This window comes from Podarcis tiliguerta (genome assembly GCF_965153285.1).
Source record: "Podarcis tiliguerta genome assembly, chromosome: 8".
Classification (NCBI taxonomy): domain Eukaryota; kingdom Metazoa; phylum Chordata; class Lepidosauria; order Squamata; family Lacertidae; genus Podarcis; species Podarcis tiliguerta.
This window is the reverse complement of record NC_139541.1, coordinates 36774490-36798826: the sequence shown is the minus strand read 5'-3', so window position 1 is coordinate 36798826 and position 24337 is coordinate 36774490. Positions and strand designations below refer to the sequence as shown.

At 45.3% G+C, this 24337-nt stretch overlaps 1 protein-coding gene across 1 annotated transcript in view; it reads right to left on the bottom strand.

Annotated features, from left to right (window-relative positions):
• The window catches only part of CRISPLD2 (cysteine rich secretory protein LCCL domain containing 2), a 45469-nt gene that overhangs the window by 3918 nt on the left and 17214 nt on the right, over positions 1–24337 (bottom strand). The window contains exons 3-14 of the mRNA XM_083454634.1: positions 22650–22768; positions 19984–20116; positions 19724–19839; positions 17772–17872; positions 16214–16351; positions 15847–15907; positions 13101–13167; positions 11677–11807; positions 10377–10420; positions 8113–8185; positions 7050–7125; positions 1414–1547 (exon numbers count right to left, since the gene is read on the bottom strand). Coding sequence (XP_083310760.1) covers positions 1414–1547; positions 7050–7125; positions 8113–8185; positions 10377–10420; positions 11677–11807; positions 13101–13167; positions 15847–15907; positions 16214–16351; positions 17772–17872; positions 19724–19839; positions 19984–20116; positions 22650–22768 — 1193 coding nt within the window. The remainder of the gene's footprint in view (positions 1–1413; positions 1548–7049; positions 7126–8112; positions 8186–10376; positions 10421–11676; positions 11808–13100; positions 13168–15846; positions 15908–16213; positions 16352–17771; positions 17873–19723; positions 19840–19983; positions 20117–22649; positions 22769–24337) is intronic.

The window sequence follows — 24337 nt, the reverse complement described above, 5'->3', positions numbered from 1 at the left end:
GCACCATGCCTGGCTGCTTGATGTCATCTGAGATTTAGGGGCCTCCCCACAAACTAACTCATAGAGGTGTGCTTAGCATCCTACAGGGTCAGTGTAAAAACCCCAAAACCAATTAGAAAAGCCAGTCAGTGTTTCACTGCCTTGTTATATGCTTTCTAGAAGGAAAATTCTTCTAATGGTGTGAAGGGACATCACTTGCATTCCATTGAACAAGGATGGGGAACTTGTGGCTCTTCAGATAACATTGGACTACAACACCCGTCATCCTTGCCTATTGGTTGCACTGGCTTAGGCTGATGGGAATAGAGTCCAACAACATAAGAACATACGAAGTCAGACCATTGATCCATCCAGCTCAGTGTTGTCTGACTGGCAGCTGCTTTCAAGGATTTTGGGCAGGGTTCTCTCACAGTCATAGCTGAAGATGCTGTGGATTGAACCTGGGACCTTCTGCTTGCAAAGAAGATGCTCTCCCCAGACATCTGAGGATCACCAGGGACAGGCCATAGCTCAGTGGTAAAGGCCATGTTTTGCATGCAGAAGGTTCCCTGCTGTTTCCAGGTAAGTCTAGGAAAGAATCCCACTGGAAATCCTGGAGAAACACAGGCAGTATGACTATATAACACTGAGCCGGATGCTCAGAGCATGAGGCAGCTTCCTATGATTCCTATCCATGCCGAAGGACCTTCACTATTGTAAAAGGAAGTATCAGAACAGGGTGATGAATCCCTCCAAATTTCTGTAAATACTTGCTCTTACTAGTTCTCTTCTCAGACAAAGCGGAAACATGGAACATGTCTGAACACCACCTTTCTTTATCCCCCTTAATCACTCTCAAGAACAATACTGTGAATCAATTCCTTACTGAATACTTTGTCATGCAGCCAATCACTGATTTATGAAATTTGTTGTCAGAAGATGTGGTGCTGCTCAGTAAATCAGATGTGGAGGAAAGGACAAACTCATAGAGATAAAGTCTTGCCAGTGACTATTAGTCTGGATAGCTCAGATGGTAGCATGGTACTGATAATGCCAAGATGTTCTGTACGGAACAGCTGCATATTCCTGCAATGCATAGGGTTTGGACTAGATGGTCCTCAAGGTCCAAATCTATGATCTACTTGTCATGGTGGCCATATGGAGTCCACATGCTCATATGCTACCTCTCCCTCTCTCTCTCTCTCTCTCTCTCTCTCTCTCTCTCTCTCTCAGTAGCAATTGTGTGGAACAAATGTGAGACTTGCTATTGTTTCCTGTTTGTGGATGTCCTGTAGGCATCTGACTGGACACTGTAAGATGCTGGGTTAGATGGACCAGCAGGGCTTTCCTTCAGTTCTTAGGTTGCAGAATAAGGAAGACAACAGAAGAACCATTTCATAAAGAGCCCAATCAGGAGAGGAGTGACTGCCTTACCTTGCAGATTGGATCCCATTCTTTGAAGAGCCACTGTAGGATTTCTTCTTCTCCACAGGCATCACGTCCACGTACCCACCAGCGTTGTCCCCAATGACCCCTGCATGCACAGCAGCCTTGCAGATACTGGAATTCTGAAAGGTCATAGAACAACCACAGTCACTTACAAAGGGGCCCAGAGGCTCAGAGGCATCGCATGGAACTCAACCCATGTTGGATATTAGCTGGGACATTATTCACACAAACACAGTTCCAGGTTATCATTTTGTTATCGCTAGGCCTGTGAGGGCACAGGGCATTCAACACCAGCCCCAGCGCTCAGCATCCTGGTCCAAAATTAATCCTCAATTCCCTCATTATCAACCGTGACAGCAATGTCCACCCCGGCACCTTTCAAAAAGCAGCATTAATTTTTAAAAATAAAATAAAATACAGGCCCATGTATACCTTTATACCAGGTTAATTCCAGATCACATTAAAGTTTACCAAAATGTCAAGCCTTACTTGAGAGAATCGCAACAGCCATTGATGGATCACTGCATCTTAAAAGCTACCGTATTTTTTTGCTCTATAAGAAGATTTCCCTCCTAAAAAGTAAGGGGAAATGTGTGTGCGTCTTATGGAGTGAATGCAGGCTGCGCAGCTATCCCAGAAGCCAGAACAGCAAGAGGGATTGCTGCTTTCACTGTGCAGTGATCCCTCTTGCTGTTCTGGCTTCTTAAGATTCAGAATATTTTTTTCTTGTCTTCCTCCTCCAAAATCTATGTGCCTCTTGTGGTCTGATGCGTCTTATAGAGCAAAAAATACGGTATATGGGAAAGAGGGAAATAGCACGGAACACCAAAGCTGTAGGGAAAGCCAGTCTTTGGATTCAAAAGGATTTGTGGATAGGCAGCTACAGAGGAACAAAGAGCTAAAGCACACACACACACACACACACACACACACTGGAGATCAAGGTCTCCCCTCCTTCTCTCCCACCCAAGCCATAAAAGGCAGGTTCTCTTTCATCCCTTTTAACATTTATCACTGCCTCTGTGCTGGCAGCTCTGCCCATCCTGTTTGCCAGCTTGATTTGGGGGCTCCTATATATGGTCAAGGAGAGTGGAGGAACACAGCTGAAGCAGATATGCTTTGAATTTGCCTGAGTATGCAGCCACAAAGCATCTAAAACTGGGACATTAAAAAAAATATATCACCCTGTCCTCAAGGAAGTCAGGCAGGCTATTATTCTGCAGCTATGCACTACAGAAACCTCCCTTTCCAATAGTTCTTTCCAAAGCCTTCCTTTCCGGGCTGTTCTGCCTTCCGAAATTCACCTCCGGTGTGGTCAAGGCACACCCCTTCCACCCCCTTCCACCCCCTGGTGTTGCCTTTCGCTTGCTCCCAGCAAGAGTTTCTTATCTTCACTACCAAGTTGCAAAATTGTTTAAAGAGGATAAGCCCCAGCACAGGAAGGAATCTCCTCCCTTCCTTAAAAAACAGCAATTATAATATAAAACGATGGCCAAGCAGCCTCAATTTCTCTATCCCTAGCCTGGAATGCATCCACACCATGCATTTGATAACTTCTTTACTTGTAAATTGATGGAGAATAGGGGGGGAAATGATTTTTTGGGCACAGTGCTGCAGGAGGAACAAAAACCCAGTGTGCACCATTTCAGCAAAACCACTTAACCAACAGAAATAGAGGCAAGAGAGAAAAGAAATCCTGATAACACTTTACTGAGCTTACTGAACAAAAGCTGCATATAGGTTCACTAGAAAGGAACAGAGAGATTCTGACTTTCTTTTTTCCAGCCTTGTACATAGCAGGGAGACATACAATCAAGCATGCAGCCTGTTAATTCTAAGTTTGCATGCAATTTTTATGCAAATATGTCTCCTTTTTAATCTTATGGAGGGGTTGCATTTTCTCTTTGTTGGCAATACAAAATGCCACACCCTTCCAACTGCTGTCTGCTGTGTTGCATTTTACTATTCTTTAAAGTCACTATCAACTTTATGAGTGAATAATAGAATATAAATCTGCTCCTGTTCCCATGCTCCTCCCAAAGTTATTAATTTCAGCAACCTGCTTGTTCAGTAGAGTGGGGAGCCTTGGCATTGTCACTATTGTCAAACAACCGGGAATCAGAAACCCTTGTTGCAAATCAGATCCCACTCTACATTCTGCCGACACTTGGCTGTTGTAAGCTTGTATTTCAATATGGTTTTCATTTCTTTTTCTTCCCCTTCCCCTTGGTCTGTTTTAGAAACAGCTGAGCACCATCCCTTGCTCTCTGCAGGGTGGCAGAATGGCATTCTAACTCGGGAAACCACTTTTATGCAGGGTTTTGATGGCCCATCTGGCTTTGATGATAAGCTTCCACTACTTTCGACTGTTTGCTTCCTCAGTTCATCCAAGCCTGGAGTGCGCCTCCGGCACATTTGTGGTCTCATTATTTTGCCACTGATTACAAGCACTCTGGCTCCTTGAGCTCTCAAGAGCGTTTCCAGAGCTGCCGTGACCTCTTTCCCTGCAAACATACCTTTCCCAAGGCTTCAGTCCTGAGCCAGCTAAAATAGTATGCTGGTTTCTATGGGAAAAAAGTGAGCTTGTCTTTTTTTTTTTTAATTCAAGTCACACAGGCCAGAATTAAGTGTTCTTTATCCCCATGGAGGAAAGCACACCAAACAGGTCTCAGGGGGAGGGGGAACCAAAAAAAGCTTCAGTCTTTATGGGGCTGCAGAGGGGAAAAATGCCTCGAGTCCAAAATCCTCTGCAAAGACTGGTTCCTACTTCCCTATAGCCCTGTGCCATGATCAGAGTTCATTTTGGATACACATGTACTCAAGCAAATGAGCTAAATTAGGGGTTGGCAAGCTTTACCAGCCATGGGCCGGATCATTCCCATGGAGATCATCCGTGAGCCAGACTGGTGCAGCGCAATGCTGGAAATCATGTCTGCGCATGTCCATGGCACCGAAAATTGCTTTTGTGCATGCCCAGATGCTGAAAATCACATCCGCGCAGAAGCGATTGTCAGCGTCGGACATGCACAGAAGCGGTTTCTGGTATCTGCGTGTGCACAGATTCCATTTCTGCTGCCACTCGGTGAGTCCCTGCGCTGCGCCGTGCCACTTTAGTGCAGTGCATGGGGGACTTGCCAAGCGGGCGGCTCAGTTTGCGGGCAGCTCATGGGCCGGTAAAATGATCTTTGTGGGACGCATCTGGCCCATGGGCCACACATTGCTGACCCCTGAGCTAAATGATGTGTAAAGGGCAAAATTTAAGGACCAATATAGAAATCTGCTTGGTCTCCATTTTGCAAAAAGTCACCTGCCATATAAAGAACAGGGACCAGTTCACACACGGTCTCTGCATGCTTTGATCACTGCATGCTTCTAAGCAGTAGTAATATAGTGTAGTCAATGTGGTGCCCTCCAGGAGTTGCTGGGCTACAAATCCCATCACCTTTGACCCCAGGCTGTGCTGGCTGGGGCTGTTGGGAGTTAGAGTCCAAAAACAGTGGGAGAGTGCCAGGTTAACTACTCATGTGGTGGAAATAGCAGTAGTAATAATGAGAGAGAGTTTTGTCTATGGTGCCACGCAGTCTGTGGAATGGTCTCCCCTCTGAGATACAGAAGGCATCAACTCATACCCTGCAACATTTTCATCCCCCAAAATCACAGGACCTTCAGTTTTGGCCCGTCCTTGCTGATTCACGCTAGAGTAAGTTGTCTTTTGCTCCAGTAGTCTGACACGAGGACTCGCACCAGAGTACTGGACCAAAAACTGGGACATTCCAGGATGCAACAGAAGTTGGGGTTGCTTTCTGTGATTTGGGGATGTCCCACTTAAAATGGGACAGTTAGGGGGTATGTCAACAGTGAAGAATTTCCAATAGTTATTGAAAACAAGTCTTCTTGCCCGGGCATTCCCTGGCCTTTGATACTTGTTTTAACAATTCTTGGTTCTGTATGTGTAGATTCTGTCCTATTTTTCTAGTTATTGTAAACCACTTTTAGTTTATTAATGAAAGGCTGTCTAAAAAAGAATTCAAGTAAATTAGTATTATTCATTCATTCTTTATCGGGGAGAGAGAGAGAGAGAGAGAGAGAGAGAGAGAGAGAGAGAGAGAGAGATCAACTCAACCACTTGAGTGCCAATCTTTATGTGTTGGAAGTGCAATGGAAATCCCAGAGCCAACCCTCCCATAAGGCAGAATGAGACCATGACCAAACTGTGTGTAATCATCAGTTCATCCTGTAGGCATCAAGTGATAACTATACACACTGGCATATATTTCTTTAGCACAAACCTTCCCTGATGAGCCTTCCATCCTCTCCTTCTACCTTATACCCAATTAAGTCCACTACTCATAACTGCCAAAGCCAAGGCAGTTGAGCAATCATATTTGGGTGGGAAGCCATGCTTCCATTCAACCCATTGCTGAAGATCTGGCAGAAGAGTGCTAACTTAGGATCTAAAGAGGAGTTTAAAAGAAACCAGTTCATACAAAGAAATTGATCTTATGCTAAGGCCACACAGTGTCCAAAATGAGCTTTATCCCTTGCAGGGAAACAACTGTAAGTTTTTGTTTGGGTTTTTCTCCTTTTTAAAAACGCAACTCAAGAAGCTCTACAGTAGGAACAAAATCATCAAATAATTTGGACCATTCTAGCTGTGCAGTAGTAACTTTATTCCACTGCCAACCCACACGTTGATTAAACACTGTCAGGCTCTGTTGCCAGCCAACAATTTTGGAGAGCAAAGATTTGGTCTCCAAACAAGATGGATGTTGTTCTTGAACACATCCCTAATTCAACAGGGAATAAATGTTTTTGGCTCCTTCTCCTGAGTCCTAAGAACTCCTGGTGTGTTAAGCCTCTGTGCTATAGACATGCAGAGGATGTTCACCTTCTGGTATAGAGTATCTCATGGTTTTTCTATCTGCTCAAGGAATCATAAGAATTACAGGCCTGCTCTGTAATGTCCCTATGCCAAACTTCACCAAATGAATGGCCTCTGGGTGCTTTGAACTACAACTCCTCTCAGGCCCAGTCAGCATGGGCCTGCTCAATGCTGTTCAATGCTGTTCCAGCTCAATGCTGTTAGCATACAGAGGATGCCACTCTTCTAACATTGACTATATCATGATTTTTGTCCACTTACTCAAAAAATCCTGGGAACCGTAGGTTTCCCAAAGTGCTGAGAATTCTCTTCTGGCAATCCGCTGGCTGCCGGTGAACTACAAATTCTGTCACTTGCCTATAAACTATGAGTCTGCCTCCACCTTACATTTATCACATGGAAAGCAGGTTTGCAGCCATGTCTTAGCTCAATGTGTTAAAACACCTTTATGTATTTATTTATTGGTAAGCCACTTTGAGATTGTTTGGGTAATAAATGGAAGGAATAAACCTCATCCAGCTTTATCTGCCTCTCTTCAGGAAAGCCTTCAGATTTCTCAATGACACAGCCTGGCTTGCACTCTGGATGTGATATACAGCACTCGTAAGCGGGCTCACTTTCACGATCGGTGGAAGGTGCCCTGTCATTCATAAAACTACAGAAGCCGAAAATGCCACAACAGCTCCACTGTGTATGTACAGTCCATTTTGCCAAGCAGGATGAAAAGAAGGTTACTTACATCTGCATAAATGTTGGTGCCATACACCGGTGCCCAATAGGATGGCTCATCTTTGCAGTAAGCTGGGCAGTAAGACCTGAAAGGCAATGCATTGAAATGAGCATCTAGCACCATAGATAGCCAATGAGTTTTTGGACTCCACCTAGGAGGTTTTTGGACTCTACCTCCTGTGAGCCACAGAAAGCCTGGCCAATGGTCAGGGATGATGAGAGAGTTGTGGCCCAGCAATATAAGGAGGGCACTGTAGGAGAATAGTTCTTTCCCTACAGAGCCAGCTTCACTACCCCTTATGTTACAACAATGAGCTTTTAGGCAGGAAGCTCCGGATTCTGTCTCCCACCACCCTACAAAATTTGCCTGGCACATATATATATATATTTGAACAGCCTTGCTGGATCAAACCAAGAGTCATTGTCAGCTGGTGAAGGAATTCGCTCCTGGGAGTCACCAGCTACTTTTTTTGCAGTTACTGGGCTAGATGGGGAAGAGAAATCCTTACCACTGACTGGTGAGAGGCAACAGGGAGGCAGGATTGGCTCAGTCAGCACCTTCCAAGCTCTGTGGCTACAGACCGGCTAGCAGCTTCAGATGATATTACCACATTGGGAGCTGCTAGTCAATCAGGAACTGAATGAAAAGCCCCTGCTACTCACTTACCTCCCAGTGAGGGAGCTGTTTCTCCTCTCTGTGGTGCTGATTGTCCCCACCAGAGAACCATCCCACCAGCTACTGCTGTTTGCTGTGAATTTTTCCAGCCTTCTCTCTGCTTTCACCAGTCTTGCTGTTGACTTCCAGGTGTCTCTTGAATATTCTTTTAAGCTGACAGGCTTATACCATTGTTTAAAATGTCCTAAAAGTGGCTGTTCATTTTTATGATTGCATCATAGTGCTTTTAATGTTTCTGCGTTGCTGAACACTACCCTGATGTTTTGCAAGAGTGCGGCATATAAATACTTTATATGAGTAAAATAAACAAATGAATTTCCCTTTCATTGCAATGGCGACTCATGCAGGGGGAAGTCCTGGGCCACTCATACCCCCCAAGGATAACTCCAGCATTTACCTTGGGCAATGAGTGGCTGGCTTCTTGAACTGGCAAAGCTCCGCTACTGTGGTGTAACAATCCAGAGTCTGCACTGTGGAAATGAACACAAAGTCAAGTTGTGAGGTCCATGGGATGGAAGGAAGCACTTAAGACAGACTCCCCATGCACACACCACCCATTGCATATTAAGAGGACCAGTTCCAAGGGTGAGAAGTCCTTGAGCAAAAGGGTCCTCTGGTGCTGCTGCAGCGGGATCAAGCAGAGAGAGGAAATATGCATCCTGAGCAGGAGCTCCTGAGTGGCTCAGTCATCCCCTTGAAAGCCTTGCAGTTGCTGATTGGAAAGCAGCCTCTGTTGATGTCAGGAACTGCTAGCCAGTCGGTGATAAATGAAACGTCCCATGCTGTCCCTGGATCACTAGTAATGGAGGACCATTAAGCATCCTCTGGTGGACCCCTTCTGTCAGCTAACCTGTCTTGGCTGCTGTGAACCAGCCGGGTCCAGCCGCCCTTTACATTTCCCTTGGTGACCCCAGAGTGACGCAAACTCCAAGGGCATGGTGGGAAATTTAAAAGGGAGGCTAACTCCAGATATCTGATACTGTTGAGGATCAGAAGCAAAAAAAATTCAGGGGCCATCCAGGGAGGACAGCTGGTGCTTTAATGGGCGTTAGGGTCCTGGAATCAGCTGGAAGGCAGAGTGCTGAAAGATGCCAGCCCTGCACATCCAAGTCCCTTCTCTTCAAACAGTTTTACACAAAGGAGACATTTTTGAGAGTCTTTATCTTGGAGATCGGCTAAACTGCAAAAAGATTCCTTCATTTAAAAGGAGGGAAGAAATCCAAGGGTGTTTTTTTTGTTTTTTTAAGTGGCCTCATTCTTCCTTGTAAGTGTCCTGTCCGGTCTGCAGTCTGTTCCTGGCAGATTATAAGTCGCATCCTAACTTTAAAAGGCTTTTGATAGCATTGCTTTTGAAAGTCCCTCCCCCCCCCCTTTTTTTTTCATCTCTAACTTTCTAATGCCTTTGTTCAGGCGAACAGGGGTCTGGCACACACACACACAAAGCTGTGTTTAGCCTGGATCAGAACTGTAACTGGACGGAAAATGGGTCTGTTTCAGGACAATGCCAGAGTTAGCCTTTGAGTGTTTGTGTGTGTGTGTTTTTTTCTTGGAGCTTTCATGCTTTGCTCTTGTCATAATTATGAATATTGTTTTTACAGGCACATGAAAGAGACACACATCTTGATGGCTGGGGTGGCGGGGGAAGCCAAGAGGAAGAGATTGTTTCAGTTCAAAGTAAATTGCAGGACACATTTTGGACCAACCTAAGCAAAACCGGGATTTTGAAAGCAGCTCCTTTGCTGTTTCTTGTCACAGATTGACAATGCAACTAGCAATGTTCGTTAGTATTATTATTTTCATTATTATTTCACCTAGACAACAATTTTTAATTATAATGTTCTTCACCATGTTTTCTGTAAGTCTTTGCAACACCTCTGCAAAGTAGGTCACTCCTAATCTCATTTTAGAGATGAGTAACAGCCAGATGCCATCAGAAAATCATTATAATGGAAGAGATTGTGGCTACTTTCACAGCATTCATCTAAAGGACTATGATAGTACAGCCATGGCTTCCCCCAAAGAACTCTGGGAGCTGTAGTTTGTGAAGGGTGCTGTGAGTTAATAGAAACGCCCCTGGTCCCCACACTGTGCTGCAATTCACAGAGGGGTTTAACTAGGGTTGCCATACGTCTGGAATTTCCCAGACATAGCCAGAATATGGCAATAGGAAACAGTGCCTGGGCTCAACAGCCTTTGTGTCTAGATTTCCTCTTTCAGAAATATGGCAACCCCCAAGTTTAACAGTAATTTCCTCTTCACAGAGAACTCTGGGGACTACAACTCTGTGAGGGAATTATCATCTGCCAAGTGGCATTCTTGAGTGGAGCTTTGAAATGGGTTCAGCAACACCTGACAATAAGTTGATTGTTGGATCAAGAGAAGCTGTCTTTTGAGTGCTGTTTTACAGAGTGGCTTTGCCAAGCCCTCTGCAAGATCCCCTGTTCTGCCCCCACAAGTCCACCTGTCAAACCTGGCCCACAAGAGGTAGGGGAGAGAGCAGCCTGACCTGTCTGCCAGATCCCATCCCCCACATCCTTGATGTAAACCAAAGGCCAGTTCTAGTATAATGTACAGTTCTAGGAAGCTTTTCCATGCCTAACAAACCCCTGAATGGCATAGTATCTTCTCAGCTATTATAGGCTCCCTATAAAGAAAGCTTACCTGTGACTTTCGAAACAATGAAGGAATTAGAAGGTTTGAATTTGCTGTGAAATGCAAAAGACAGAAAATAAAAAGTATTAACTGGCTGTTTCTAACTAAAAGATATCCACTGAATAAATCAAATCTCCATGCACCATTATAGGAGGACCAGCATCTGTTAGATATCAGAGTAAGCATGCATAAATTCCAGAATTTGTAACTGTTAAACAAGCCCCTGCTGCTGGGCTTATCACAAGTTGACCTGCAGCCACCAGCAGGAGTGTGTGTTTGTGTATTTAATGCCATGAAAATACTCAACAGCATTTATTTATTTTCCTGAATTATACTGCAGTTAAAGGCAGAAGAGTAAACAGGCCATTTTTCTGTGATCATTTGGCCACCCCTAAAGGAGTCTGAAGTTTGGAACTTCAGGTTTCTCAGATTAAGAATAGTATGTCAGGAACTCCATTTCATAGGTGGAGAAGGGACCAATCAGAAGATAATGGAAGTCACACACATAGCCATGACTCAACATTTCCTTAAAGCGCATCACTGCTGAACCTGGAGTTAGACTTTCACATCTACAGATCCTGATTTATTCCCTCTCTTAATACTAGAACTCAAAATCTTCCTGTGAAACTGAATGACAGGACATTTTGGATGGGCAGATGAAAGTACAATGGTACCTCAGGTAACAGACACTTCAGGTTACAGACTCTGCTAACCCAGAAATAGTACCTCGGGTTAAGAACTTTGCTTCAGGGCGAGAACAGAAATCATGTGGCGGTGTGGCGGCAGTGGGAGGTCATATTAGCTAAAGTGGTACCTTAGGTTAAGAACAGTTTCAGGTTAAGAACGGACCTCCAGAACGAATTAAGTTCTTAACCCGAGGTACCACTGTAGTTTTTTTTGCAGAAAACACAATGGAATTCACCCCCAATTGCTTAGATACTTTAAAGGGGAGATAAACAAATCCATAGAAGATAAGGCTATGAGCCATTGGATCTAAGCAGAACCTCCACATTCAGTGGCAATATACCTCCAAATATTTGCCCATGGGCAACAGAATAAAGGGGAGGCTTCTTCTTTCAAGCCCTACCTGCAGGCTTCCCAGAGTCATTGTAAGTAAACACTATCCTGGGCTAGATCTGGCTGGATCAATCTTGTGGTGTCCATATGCCCTTGACTACAGAGCCTTCCAGGCAGCTCAGTAAATGCAGAAACCAACTGGTGAGTGCAGCAGGCCCAAGTTAAAATCTGATCCCACCAAAACCATCACCCAGAATACTTACTGCTCAGATTTTCCCCCGTGGTAAATTACCTTGATGATTGGATGCCATTTCTTGAAGACTTCACAAAGAAATCTGCTCTGCCTTTCCTGGTGATGTCTACCAGGCCTCCTCTGTTATCCAGCACCCCAGAATGGATGGCAGCCCGACATATACTGGATGACTGCAAGGAACATTATTTTTACAGTTAACAGAGTTTATTTGTAAGACTCTTCCTGGCTGATGGAATAGCTTGCATTTTTGGTAGCAGTCTGTCATTAATCCAGAGCAGGGGTCATCAATGCAGTGCCTCTGGGTGCCACAGTGCCCTCCAGTACCCACCTATGGCACCTGGAAAAGGCCTCAATAAATATTCTCCCCCCAAAAAAATCTGTAATGTATGGGAGACTGTTTGTTCTTCCTGCTCAGTTTCTGTTTGTCCTGGCTCAGCTTCTCCCACATTGAATACATCCCCTTAAACATGCCCATGTGCCATCAGATTCCAGAACACCCTCCCTCCCTTTAGTTCTGAACAGAGAGGAGAGGCTGAAAGAGTTTCTCTCTATGAGTGAGTGTAGTGGTGATTGATGAAGATGCTTTTTTCCAATGATTGCATCAATTTGTGGCCCTCTTTTTCTGCTCTTTTAGATCTGAAAGCCATTTTGTGTTGTGTCATGTCCCTATGGCAGCAATCGTGTAACAGATGCCCACAGAGCTGTCTCAAAATCCTGAATTGATCTAGTGGCATTTGCCATTCATAGCCAGCAAGCCACAATTAATATGGAGCATAGCTGACAACATTGATTTTCAAAATACTAACACACACACACACACGGATTGGAACGAGTACAAGGGAAACCTGGACTTCAAGGGGTGGAATGTAAAAATTGTTGATTTTATTTGCTGATCACTAAATGAATGCTACTGTTTCTGTGCTTTGGTTTTATTGTTGATCTTTTAATTTTAGTTTTAGTATTACAATAATAGTCTTTAAACTGTACATTGCCCTGGAAGTTTATGTTGAAGGGTGTGGCTCATATATTTCATATATAAAATGTTTGCTGTTATTAGAGACAAAGCCAAGAGTAATGTGACCTATCAGGAGTAATCTAGAGCAGTATCTGTCTAGATAGAGCCAGGGTAAGGCCTAGCTAGTGATGCATGATGTCTAGCAGAATTTCGAGCTCCAACAGAATCTGGAGCTTCTTCATTCTGCAGACATCCCAGTTTTGGAAGCCAGACATCATGCATTTATTTATTTTTAACAGGTAAGAACTAATTAAACACTGTATGATGGGAGTGGCCCTGTTGAACTGAAAGCCACCTACACAGAACACAAGGCTGTGATTGTGTGCTTGGCTTTTATCCAGGGCGAGTATGCTTGGTGGTTCTATCATCATACAGGTCACTAAGGCACATCATTACCCTCCATTTCTTGGGACTTGCAAATATCTCTGCTTATTACTTTATTACTTACGCTTTCATAGGTGAAGGTTCCGAACACTTTTGCATTATTGTTCAAGCAGCCAGCAGGACACAGGTATCTAGCAAAAAAAATGAGTATAGTTAGCCATGAAATAGTCTTCAAGCTTTTTGGAACTATCTGTAGACCCAGCCTGAAACAGAGAAGCCACTTTTTATTTTTATCACACATTCTGACTTGCCCATTCTTCTCTGTCTCTCTCTTGTTCCTCCCTCCATTCATTTTTCCTCCTTCTTTGAACCCCAAACAAATAAAAACTTCCCCTGAAATGGGGTCATGTTGTGGGTGCAATGCATGCTAGGAATGGATATGCACCTGTTACCAGCTTTGACTTGTGGGTCTTGATTAGGGATAGAGGCGGAACCCACAAAACTAGGATTCCAAGAGGATCATGACCTGGATCAGACTGCAAGCTCACTCTGTCTTTAGAACTTTTAGGTATATAGAGCTGATGGACAAAGTTCCATGGAGGTAGACAAATGGGGAAGACCACCGAGTCAGATAATCAAATCTGTCCCCTGCCCCCGCAAAACAACACCACCATCAAAGTGGCTTTTGCAAGCTTCATCAACATACAGTGGACAGGGGATGTGAACAGACCAGGGTGGATAAAAATCAATGATTTTTTTATTTTAAAAAATCAAAAATTTGGATTTTATTTAAATCGGGTTTCTAAAATAAAATGCTTTTGGAGGAAAAATCTTTCTAAAGATAGTTTTCTATTTAAGTTACGTTATAGTCCAAAGGCTATTCATCAGGAAATAAGAATTTGTTTTTAAGTTTTCATGTGTGCTGAAATTCAGTCTAAGTTTGTTTGTTTTTTAATCATTTAACCATATCAGTTAACAAACATGGATACTGTCAGGGGTTCAGGAGCAGAGGCACAGGAAAGGGAGGAAATAGAGAGCGAGGGGGAGGAGTCCGAAGGAAATGTTAGCGATGACAGCGGTCCGAGGTCTCTGAGTCTTTCCAGCGAATCGGAAGATTCACAGAAAGGGGCTCCCATGGTCAGGGCAAGGGGGGTGCCTAGGGGGACACCCCAGGAAGAAGGGGCCAGGGGGGACTCAGAGAGCAGCAGTTGGAAATCAGGACCAGCGTCCACACCAGAGTGCAGTAGGGGGGAGGAGTCCCAGGCATCGGGATCAGGCGGCGCACTGACAGCGGGAGGACATGAGGCAGGATTGGCCACGCCTCCATCGGGAAGCGAGGAAACGGTCGAGAGGAAGGTTGAAGGCTGGGCGCGCGCGCCAAGTTCAAATGTACAGGAGGGCGGCGCAGTTGGCAGCCCGGATAGGGAGCCAGGTCCCAAAGCCCGCCGAAAAGAGCGGGAGGAGTCAGGGGGGTCAACGTCAGCATCAGAAGAGTCCAGGAAGGAAGGGACCCCGGGGGGTAGCAGGACCCAGAGGAGAAAGGAGAGACGGAAGAGGTGGAGTAAGGCTAGAATCTTAAACTGGTGTACAGGGGGCGGAGATTCAGATGGAGCTTCGCCGATCTAACCCTAGACGTAGAGCTGGGGCGCTGCGGTTTGAAAATGGAAACTGTACTTCAATAAAGACTTTTGTACATTACTACCGGTGAGCGTTGGTCCTCTGTGAGCTGGGACCTGGAGCCAGCTCTGACAGATACATATGCTATAATGCTATTGTTTTAGTTAAATAAGTTGTTCAAATTGTTATTAAGGTAATAATTATTTTTCTCCTTCCAATAAAGTACAGCAGAAAAGTTGTCCAAATATAAATAATAATTTCATAATTACCTGTATTTGTATTTCTAATAATATAACCAAATCAGTAATTTTTGATATAACTGTAAAAACTACTTTGAAAATTAATTTTTCCAAAAATGAAACATTCATCTGGTTGTAAATATTAAGATTACACCAGCAAGAATGAGTCTTTCTGTAAAAAAAAAAAAATGATTTAAATCAAGTCTTACTGACCAGTGATTTAAATGGACCCATGGTAAGGCCTACCTGCAATGAGTTTTTATTTTTGGAACAAAACCAGTTTTTCAAGAAGCACTTTTCAGGAGCAAAAGAAAATTGCAATAGATCTAGACTGAGTGTGGGCTATGTTGCAAAAGCAAGTACTCAGACTCCACTGATTTGCAAATAAAATGTTGTGCAGCTTTACTAACCTCATTTGAACTACCCACGTTTTTAAGGAGAAACAATAACAAAAAAAAGCAATGCATAAAAACGGAACACCATCCCCACTCTACATTTTCAAACAACCCTCTCTTTAATACCAATGTTTGGTTTGGATTTGGCATGCTACTCTCCCCGCCCCCGTTCCCCCCCCCCCACAAAAAAACCCCAAGTGATAAACTGTACTGTACTTAAACTAAAACCATCACACGCAGGCTTGGTGGGTGGAGGCAATTGATGGTCCAGCTGAGATAAGTAAACATTGCTGGAGCGAGGGTGCTGAAAGGTCAGTGCCAACATTAGCCAAACAGTGTCGGCCACTTTGGGAACTGCGGGTTACACATCGCAGGCACTTGCACGAAATCAACTGCGGCCCCTTAATCTTGGCTGAATTTGGCTGCGTCGTTTGCATGAATGGGCCCTGAAAGGCTGGCTTCATAGACAAGGGGCTTCTACACAGCCACTGGATCCGTGTCACAACAAACAGAGCACAGCCCATCTTTTGCTTTGAAAATATACTGCGACTTTGCCAAGGGTGAGGCCTCTGCTTTCCCAGCAAGGTGGGGAAAGGAAAGAGAGGGAGGGGGTGATTACCTGTTACATGTCGATCCTTTGCATTTATCCCTCATTTTGGTGTCACACTTGATCACTTGTGCTGGAGGGGGGAAGAGAAAATATAGAACCATCAGCAGGGCAAGTACTGTAACAGATATCCACATGGTCACACTTGTGCAGATGAAGCCTTTAAGCCATTGCTAGACTACAACTCCCATCATCCATGACCATTGGCTATGCTGGTGATGGGTGTTGGAGTCCAACAAGATCTGCAGGGCCACAACTTCCCCAGTCTTGGTCTAGAAGCTTTAAGGGGGTTCTCTCTTTAAAAAGCTACAGGTGACCCAAAATTCCCTTGCAGGAGCATCTTGAAACTTAGGAGAGGGAGACAGTAATGCTCTCTTACTCATGTAAGACACAGCGGTTGGCTTTTCTTTCACAGGTTTTGTGGCTTTGGGCTTCCACACAGGTTTGCTGTCCGACACCTGGGGCGTCTCCACTTCGTTGGTCTCCTCGGTCTCTGGTTTTTGGACGTAACCGTCATCTTTTTTCACCCCAGCAGATTGAAAGAAAAAGCATCTTGTTAATATTTAAGGTCAGTGGGGCAGGTGGTGGAGGTGACTGCTCCCTTTAATTTACTTAGGGGGGTTGGCTGCATTGCCCAGAAGTTCACTTCTGCCTGAAAGCTTAAAAGGCAAAGCAAACAGAAGGGAAAAGTGGATCCTTCTCTTCTAAAGGTCACATCCACACCACCACAGCACCTCTGTGGAGAGTGCACTACAGATCCCAAGATTCTTTGGGGGAAAGCCATGTGTTTTATATTTACAGTGTGGCTTTGACTGGAGTATGAAGTAACAAACAAGATCTGTACAAATGTAAGAATTACTATCTGATTAGCCCAGGCATAGGGAACTTCACACCTGGGGGCAGGCATCAAATGGAGACCTCTATGCCTCTCTGTCCAGCCCATGAGATGTCCTCAAGGCATGCCCATTTCTCTTCCAAGGCCACAATCTCTATTGGCCCCGCTTTACACCCTCTGGGAGTATTTTTGCCTGGCCAGCAATGTGCCCTGGATATCTGATTGTGACTCATGCTTTCCTAGATGGGGACTAGAGTAGGGTATGCGAGTTGGGTGTAGAAACCAACCCACTGCACATCAGTAACCTTGATGTTCATTGTGTTGCTACTGGCAAAGTTCTATTCAAAGTAGTCCGACTGAAATTGATGAGCCTGAGTTGGTTGCATCCAATCATTTCAGTGTGTCTACTCTGAGTAGGACTAACATTGATACAGCCCATCTAGTCCAGCATCGTCTTCTCACAGTGGCTCACCAGATGCCTGTGAGAAACCTGAGCACAAGCTCAGAGCTCTGCCCCTCCTCATCCATGGCTCTCAGCGAATGGAATTCAGAAACATTTCTTGAAGCTAACCCATCAACAGCAAGCAGCTGCACAGCAAACTGAGCAAGCACACAGATCCCCCTCCCTTTGGTCACAGCCTTAAGGGGGAAATACAGTTCTACATTTGTATCTATGCATATGCATTAAAGTAAAAGGTAAAGGTACCCCGGCCCGTACGGGCCAGTTGTGTCTGACTCTAGGGTTGTGCGCCCATCTCACTTAAGAGGCCGGGGGCCAGCGCTGTCTGGAGACACTTCTGGGTCACGTGGCCAGCGTGACGAAGCTGCTCTGGTGAGCCAGCACCAGCGCAGCACACGGAAATGCCGTTTACCTTCCCGCTATAAAGCGGTACCTATTTATCTACTTGCACTTAGGGGTGCTTTCGAACTGCTAGGTGGGCAGGAGCTGGGACCGAAAGACGGGAGCTCATCCCGCCGCGGGGATTCGAACCGCCGACCATGCAATCGGCAAGCCCTAGGCACTGAGGTTTTACCCACAGCGCCACCCGCGTCCCACATATGCCAATTCTCTTGACATCTTGCAAACCGCTTAACCACGTACCTTTGTAACAGAGATTATTCTGGCACCTTCCTCCATAGCTAGGCGGGCATTCAGAACACGGCCTGCCGTTTTTATAAGGTGCTTCTCCGATCCAGTTGCCTCTGAAAAGTGAGCACACATTTTGAAAGTTCCTTAATTCCTCCTCTCTCAAGTGTCCTCTGTTCCACACTTTAACATATGCAGTTGCTTCACTGGACTGTTCCAGGCCAGTTGCCTGGATCTTTACCCTCCTGAGGCCTCTAAGCACCGTGGAGCTACGGAAGAACTGAATGTCCTTACTGTACTTACTCATTGATAGATTACTGTAAATATGGGAAAAGATTACCCCCTTCCACAAATGTATAGTTGAGCAGCACTCTAGCGATTACTTGGCAGAGTTCAGAAGTGAAGCTGCCTTTTTATATACCTCACAACCAGCCAGTCACTGACGGGCTTTTGCCACTGGCTCCCCCTCGCTAGTTCCACAAAGCTGTTAGTCAAGGCTGCCTCCATTTCTTTCCTCACAGGACATTCAGGTGGCTGGAGGAACTTAGCACGGATGTTCAGGTCTTCCCCACTCAGGAACATGTTCCATTCCCCGTCCTGGAGAGCTTCCGAAGAGTCTTCCAAGAGATCCAAAATACTAGCTGTGATGTGTGAGCCAGACAAATTGCCAGTGTCTGGGAACATCAGACTCACACAATGTTTCCTTCATGCTAACCCACTCATCCTTACTGGGCAGAAATCACTCAGCACCAAATTTGTCTTCAGGAGAGGTGAGAGACCTACGTTTGAGCCACGCCTGTCCAGAAACACACTTCTCAAAACATTCAAAGGAGCAGGAGCTGCCATTTTGATACAAACATGCCCACAAGTGGGCCTGTTCAAGGTTCGGATTAAGGATGCCTCTGTTCTACCTCCACTGTCAGGGGTATTATGCTTCTGGGTGCCAGTTGGTGGGAATCACAGGTGAGCAGAGTGCTGTTGTGCTCATGTTTGTCTTGCAGGCTTCCCATAGGCATTTGACCAGCCACTGTGATGCTGGAGTAGGCAGGCTATTGGTCTAATCCAGCAGACTCCTCTTATATTCTTAAGTGATGGAAGCACTGGTGGGGTCCAAAACTGATTACATTTCCTCAACCCAGCCTGGTGTTCAACATTGGTCTTTACACTATGGGGATGTCTCCAGTGTTCTCCAGTGTTTGCAAGCATGAGGGCTCTTGCTCCAGCAGACAGGTGACTTTAAATATTGTGCAACAGATAAATTGAATGTAACAGTTGCTCTAGCAATGGATTGTGCAATCTGTTGTGCAACAACGTTACCAGCAATCTGATTATCTGCTTGCACAACAATGTTCTGCTGGTGCAACACATTTGGCCAGCAGATAAGTATACCACTAAGTGACTTTAACTTAGCGTTACATTGGATACAATCCCCTGTCTTTTATGTCACTAGCAGTGCCACTGTCCCTAACTGACTCATTGAGCTTTGGCATTACTCATAACCAGAAAGACAGGTGGAAATAGCCTGCCCAGTTGCTGCCAACTGAGACAAAATATGCACAAAACTGCAATTACTTCAACTTGCATCCCTTATAGGGACAGGTGAATCAGTGCCTATCAAATTCTCATCTTTCCAGCCTTTAGTTCAGCTCTCCATATATCCACATCTGTTTGTGGTTTGTTTGAAAACAAAAGTCCTCATGAAAATTCATCACCCCCTCATAATGTACACATTTTGGCACCTAATCAATTGCATTTTTACATATTATTTTCACTAATATATGCAGTCTTTACCCTCCTTTTGTGCATATTACTTGGCTGGAGAATTGCATTGCAACATTCAGAAAAGTGTGAATTTCAAAGGATTGCTGTGCTTCAGTTCACATGTTGTTTCAGAAAACCCAAATTTGTTAGATTCCCCTTTAAAGGAGAACAGAAAGGAATCTATAACCCCGTTCCCAATTCCTTACTTAGGAGAGTAGTTGCAGACCAGGTAGACAGCATTCTCCCAGATTTGGCCCCACACATCCATCCTTTTGCAGACGTTCACAGCACAGCCAACCTTATTTGTCGTTGCCCAGACCACCTGCAAATGGGCACAAGGGCACAAAGGATGTCAACACTTGCCGCATGAGATCAGTCCCCTAGCATTTTCACATCTGCCCACATCTGGCAGACTTGCAACAAGAAGCAGCAAGTTCCAACAGAAGCCCCGTCCCGCTTCCCTTACCTGTGTGTAGTGGGTGCACATCGGTCCTGAACATCTCTCTGGACACCAGGGATTACATTCGTGGGGATAGGGATAGGTATAATCTTTCACTTCATCGTACCAAGACTGGACATGGAAAGCTGGAGAGCGATACCTAAGGAAAAGAAAGATATATTCCAGTTCTGGTGGAAGATTCGGCGCAGATAAAAGGCAGCGCCTATTCCTGCAGCAAGGGATGCAGGTGGCGCTGTGGTCTAAACCACTGAGCCTCTTGGGCTTGCCAATCAGAAAGTCAGCGGTTTGAATCCCTGCGACGGGGTGAGCTCCTGTTGCTCGGTCCCAACGCCTGCCCACCTAGCAGTTCAAAAGCATGCCAAAAGTGCAAGTAGATAAATAGGTACTGCTCCGGCAGGAAAGTAAATGGCGTTTCTGTGCGCTGCTCTGGTTTCACCAAAAGTGGCTTAGTCATGCTGGCCACATGACCTGGAAAAACTGTCTGTGGACAAACGCCGGCTCGCTCGGCCTGTAAAGCGAGATGAGTGCCGCAACCCCAGAGTTGGACTTAACTGTCAGGGGTCCCTTACTTTTTATTCCTGCAGCACCTAGTTAAACTATGGCACTCACTCCCACAGGAGGCAGTGGTGGCCTCCAACTTGGAAGGCTTTCAAAGAGGAGATGACAAATTTGTGGAGAAGGCAATCAATGGTTACCAGCCATGATGGCTATGCTCAGCCTCCACAGTCAGAGGCACTCATGCTTCTGAATACTAGTTGCTGCATGTTGCATGAGTGCTCTTGTGTTCAGGTCCTGCTTGCTGGTTTCCCACAGGCATCTGGGTGGCTACCATTAGAATAGGATGCTAGACAAGATGGGCCATTGGCCTGGTCCTACAGGCTCTTCTTGTGTTCTTAATTTGACAGAGAATACCATTGCCTCTCTTGAGTATTTATGGCAGAGTACCTTTCCTGCACTGCCAAGAATCCACAACAGAAGAAAAGCCCAGCTGGATCAGACCAGGGCCAGTCTAGCCTAGCCTCCTGTTTCCCATCTTGCAAGAGATGCACTGAGAATTTCTCCACAAGGTTTTTTTATATGCCACTTTGCTGGGAAAAGAAGTGGAGATGAGCCCTGGACTGACTCCAGAATTGTATAAGTGTGGGCAGGTTGGGACTGGTGACTTTTAGCAACTGAGCAGAATGGAATCCCCCCCCCCCTTAAAAATGGGATTCAAAGTGAGTTGCATTATAAAGTTCTGAGCATGAAATCTCCCACGCTGTTTCTTTTTAGGAGCCCTCTCATTCTCTGGGGACATTAGTGAAGAGAAAGTAAAATCTCTTCAGAAACTCAGGGACTCTCTCTTTTAACCAGGCTGCAGGTGTAGCAAAATAAATAACAACTTCACCATTAGGCTGTGTGGGAAGTGAAAGATATAAACCCTGAATTGAAAGTAGGGAGTGGAGCTCAGCCCACTCTCCAGTTGGCAGCCAGCTCTTCAAATTAGGAGCTGGCAAAAACATTCGGCTGCATCAACAAGCATGATTTCTTACCCTGCCCAGTGCAGTGTTAGGATGAAGCCTTCAACTGGGATTATGGAAAGTACGCTCCCGCTTAGTCCACGTTATGTGCTCACAATCAGGGAATGAACCCAAAGTGGGGAGTACAGAGCCTAACAGGACATGGGTTGACACTAAGGATTAAGGAGCTTAGCCATTTGGACGTCGTGTTCCGTCACCAAATATGGATTTCTGTAGGTTACAGAAGATTCTGCCCTGGCTTCTGTCTTGCTACTGACTTTCTGCTTCTTTTTGGACCATTTCCCTGCGTGCAACACATCACCAGCACTCTTCCTAATGGAGAAAATTCATGCAGCACAGAGTAATTTAAAAAAAAACACACAAACACATAGGAAATGTGTGTGCCAACAATACCTCTGCAATCCTGGAGTATGAATGGTCCGGGCATTTAGACCAGGATACATATCAGAGACATTTAAATGCTGCTCCCTGTTGCATGGTTGAGCCACTGGCACAGACCAGGAGGGGGGCATCTAAAAGCTGCACATTGGCAGTGGGAAACTAAACATGTTTCCATTGATGAGTGAAGCTCAACACATGCAGAGGCTCTATTGATAGGAAGAGTGTGTGGAGAGAAGACGTGTATTTAGAATAAACCTTCCTATGGCATTTCCCCCTGCCTAAAGGTAAAGGGACCCCTGACCATTAGGTCCAGTCGTGGCCGAATCTGGGGTTGCAGCGCTCATCTCGCTTTATTGGCTGAGGGAGCCGGCGTACAGCTTCTGGGTCATGTGGCCAGCATGACTAAGCCGCTTCTGGTGAACCAGAGCAGCACACGGAAATGCCGTTTACCTTCCCGCTGTAGCGGTACCTATTTATCTACTTGCACTTTGACGTGCTTTTGAACTGCCCACACACTTGTAAATTTGCCATATGGGCGTGGTCTAAAGGCTTCTATACTACAACCACTTAACTACGTACTAGTAAATCACATTGAATTCAATGGGGCTTGCTCATGAGTAGATATGTATAAAACTGTGCCTTGCTTGGCTTGGTAGCCATCTTAGATTCATTCATTATCTCTGTTCATAGTTAAATTCTTATCCCACCCTTTCTCCCAAAGGAGCTCAGGGCAGCAAGCACAGACACCATAAGACAATTAACACATCTTACCTGCCCCAGTGAACAGCCAGATTTTGACCAATAGACCTTAGGAGAGTGGCAGGCCCATGATCCCAAATGCATTCATGGGCCCAGGACTCAGCCGATCTCTCCAGCTCATCGTCCCATCTCTATGTGGAAGAAAGACAGAAAGGCATTAGAGGAGGCAAAATGAAAATGGTGGCATTTTCCAACCAAGCCTCAGAATTAAACCCAAAGAAGCAACACATTGAGTGTGTCTCAATAAGGAATGTTGCAGAGCATCCTTGCATTCCAGGAAAAGAAGAAGTGCTTATACCATGATGTTATTTCCATATTGGGCATCCTGTCCAGTTTGTGGGAAAAGGTTGCTTTAACTGTTTAGAGGTCATGCAGGAAGACTAGCACTTGCAGCCTGAACAACAGAAAGATTGGGAAAGAACTGGAACCAGTGAAGGCTGGTGCTTTGGGGTGAATGGGGCACTGACCCACCAACCTCAGTCCACCCTCAGTTTGCATCCACCTGCCCAGCCGTCTTACGTAACAACCAGTCCAGAGGTGGTACTGCCTGTTAGCTTCCCCCTCCTCCGTCTCAGCACTGCTCCTTGTAAAACTCGGCAGGAAGCAGGTTGGAACAAAACTGGAATCAGTTGGCTCTGCCAGTCGCTGGCTCTGATTCTGCCCACCATTGACTCTTTGTGAAGGTGACTTACAGAAATGCATTGCATTAGGGAGGAATTGCTGGCCCCCCAAAAAATCCATCCCATTATTTCTTTTTCTTTTTTAGTGGAAATAAATTGTAATTGCGGAGAAATAATGAAATAGTTATGGACATCATATGGTGACTACAATGGAAATTATGGGAAGGTTGGTGCCTCCCCCCCCCCAAGGGAACTGACTTTTATGATAACACAGGGATGATGAGGAAACCAGTGCACTGCTAAAGCTCCCATCATCCCTGACTGCTGGCCATGCTGGCTAGGAGCCCTACAACAACCAGAGCACCACAGGCTCCCCAATCCTGTGCTATAAGCATCATCATCATCATCATCATGCTTGTGCTAGAGTGCTAATTGGGACTTAGCACTGAGTTCGGCTTTACTGAGACTGTTTTCTTCTTTAAAAGAAAAGAGGTGTTTCACAGGCATATAAAATTGGCAGTGCAGCATCGAATCATTGGTTCAACATAAATGTAAACCAAGCCTATGCCAAGACAAGGTAAAAGTACCTGGCTTTCTGGCAACCCTGCGTTGTGTTTGGGTCATTTAAGTACATCCCATGCTTAGATCGTGTAGCTTTTCTGAGCCAAAGCATGGTGAGGAGTTGGGGAGGGGGATTTGTTAAACTCGAGCCAAGAACACATGTTCTTGCAACACGCTTCAAATTAGCACCAGCTCTAGTTGGAAGCATTTGCTATGGGCGTGCAGAAAATAAAATCATTTGCGATTGCTAATCCCCTCTCCGGAGGAGCTCCTGGACTGAAAGGGGAAAAAAGCACCAAGGACTCACTGGCTTGTGTGTTGCTTGCACTGAAACACAAAGGACTTCAAAGCTCCGTTTGTATTCCAGAGGTGAACGCTGATGATTTCCAAGTCCTATTAGGTAAATATGACTCGATGAAAGGCGGATTATGAGCCAGCCCCAGGAGAGTCGTTTAGAGTTGGCCTTTCTGCCTGGTCTGTGAGACTCTTTTATAGGCTTCATGGCCCCCAGGAAAAAGG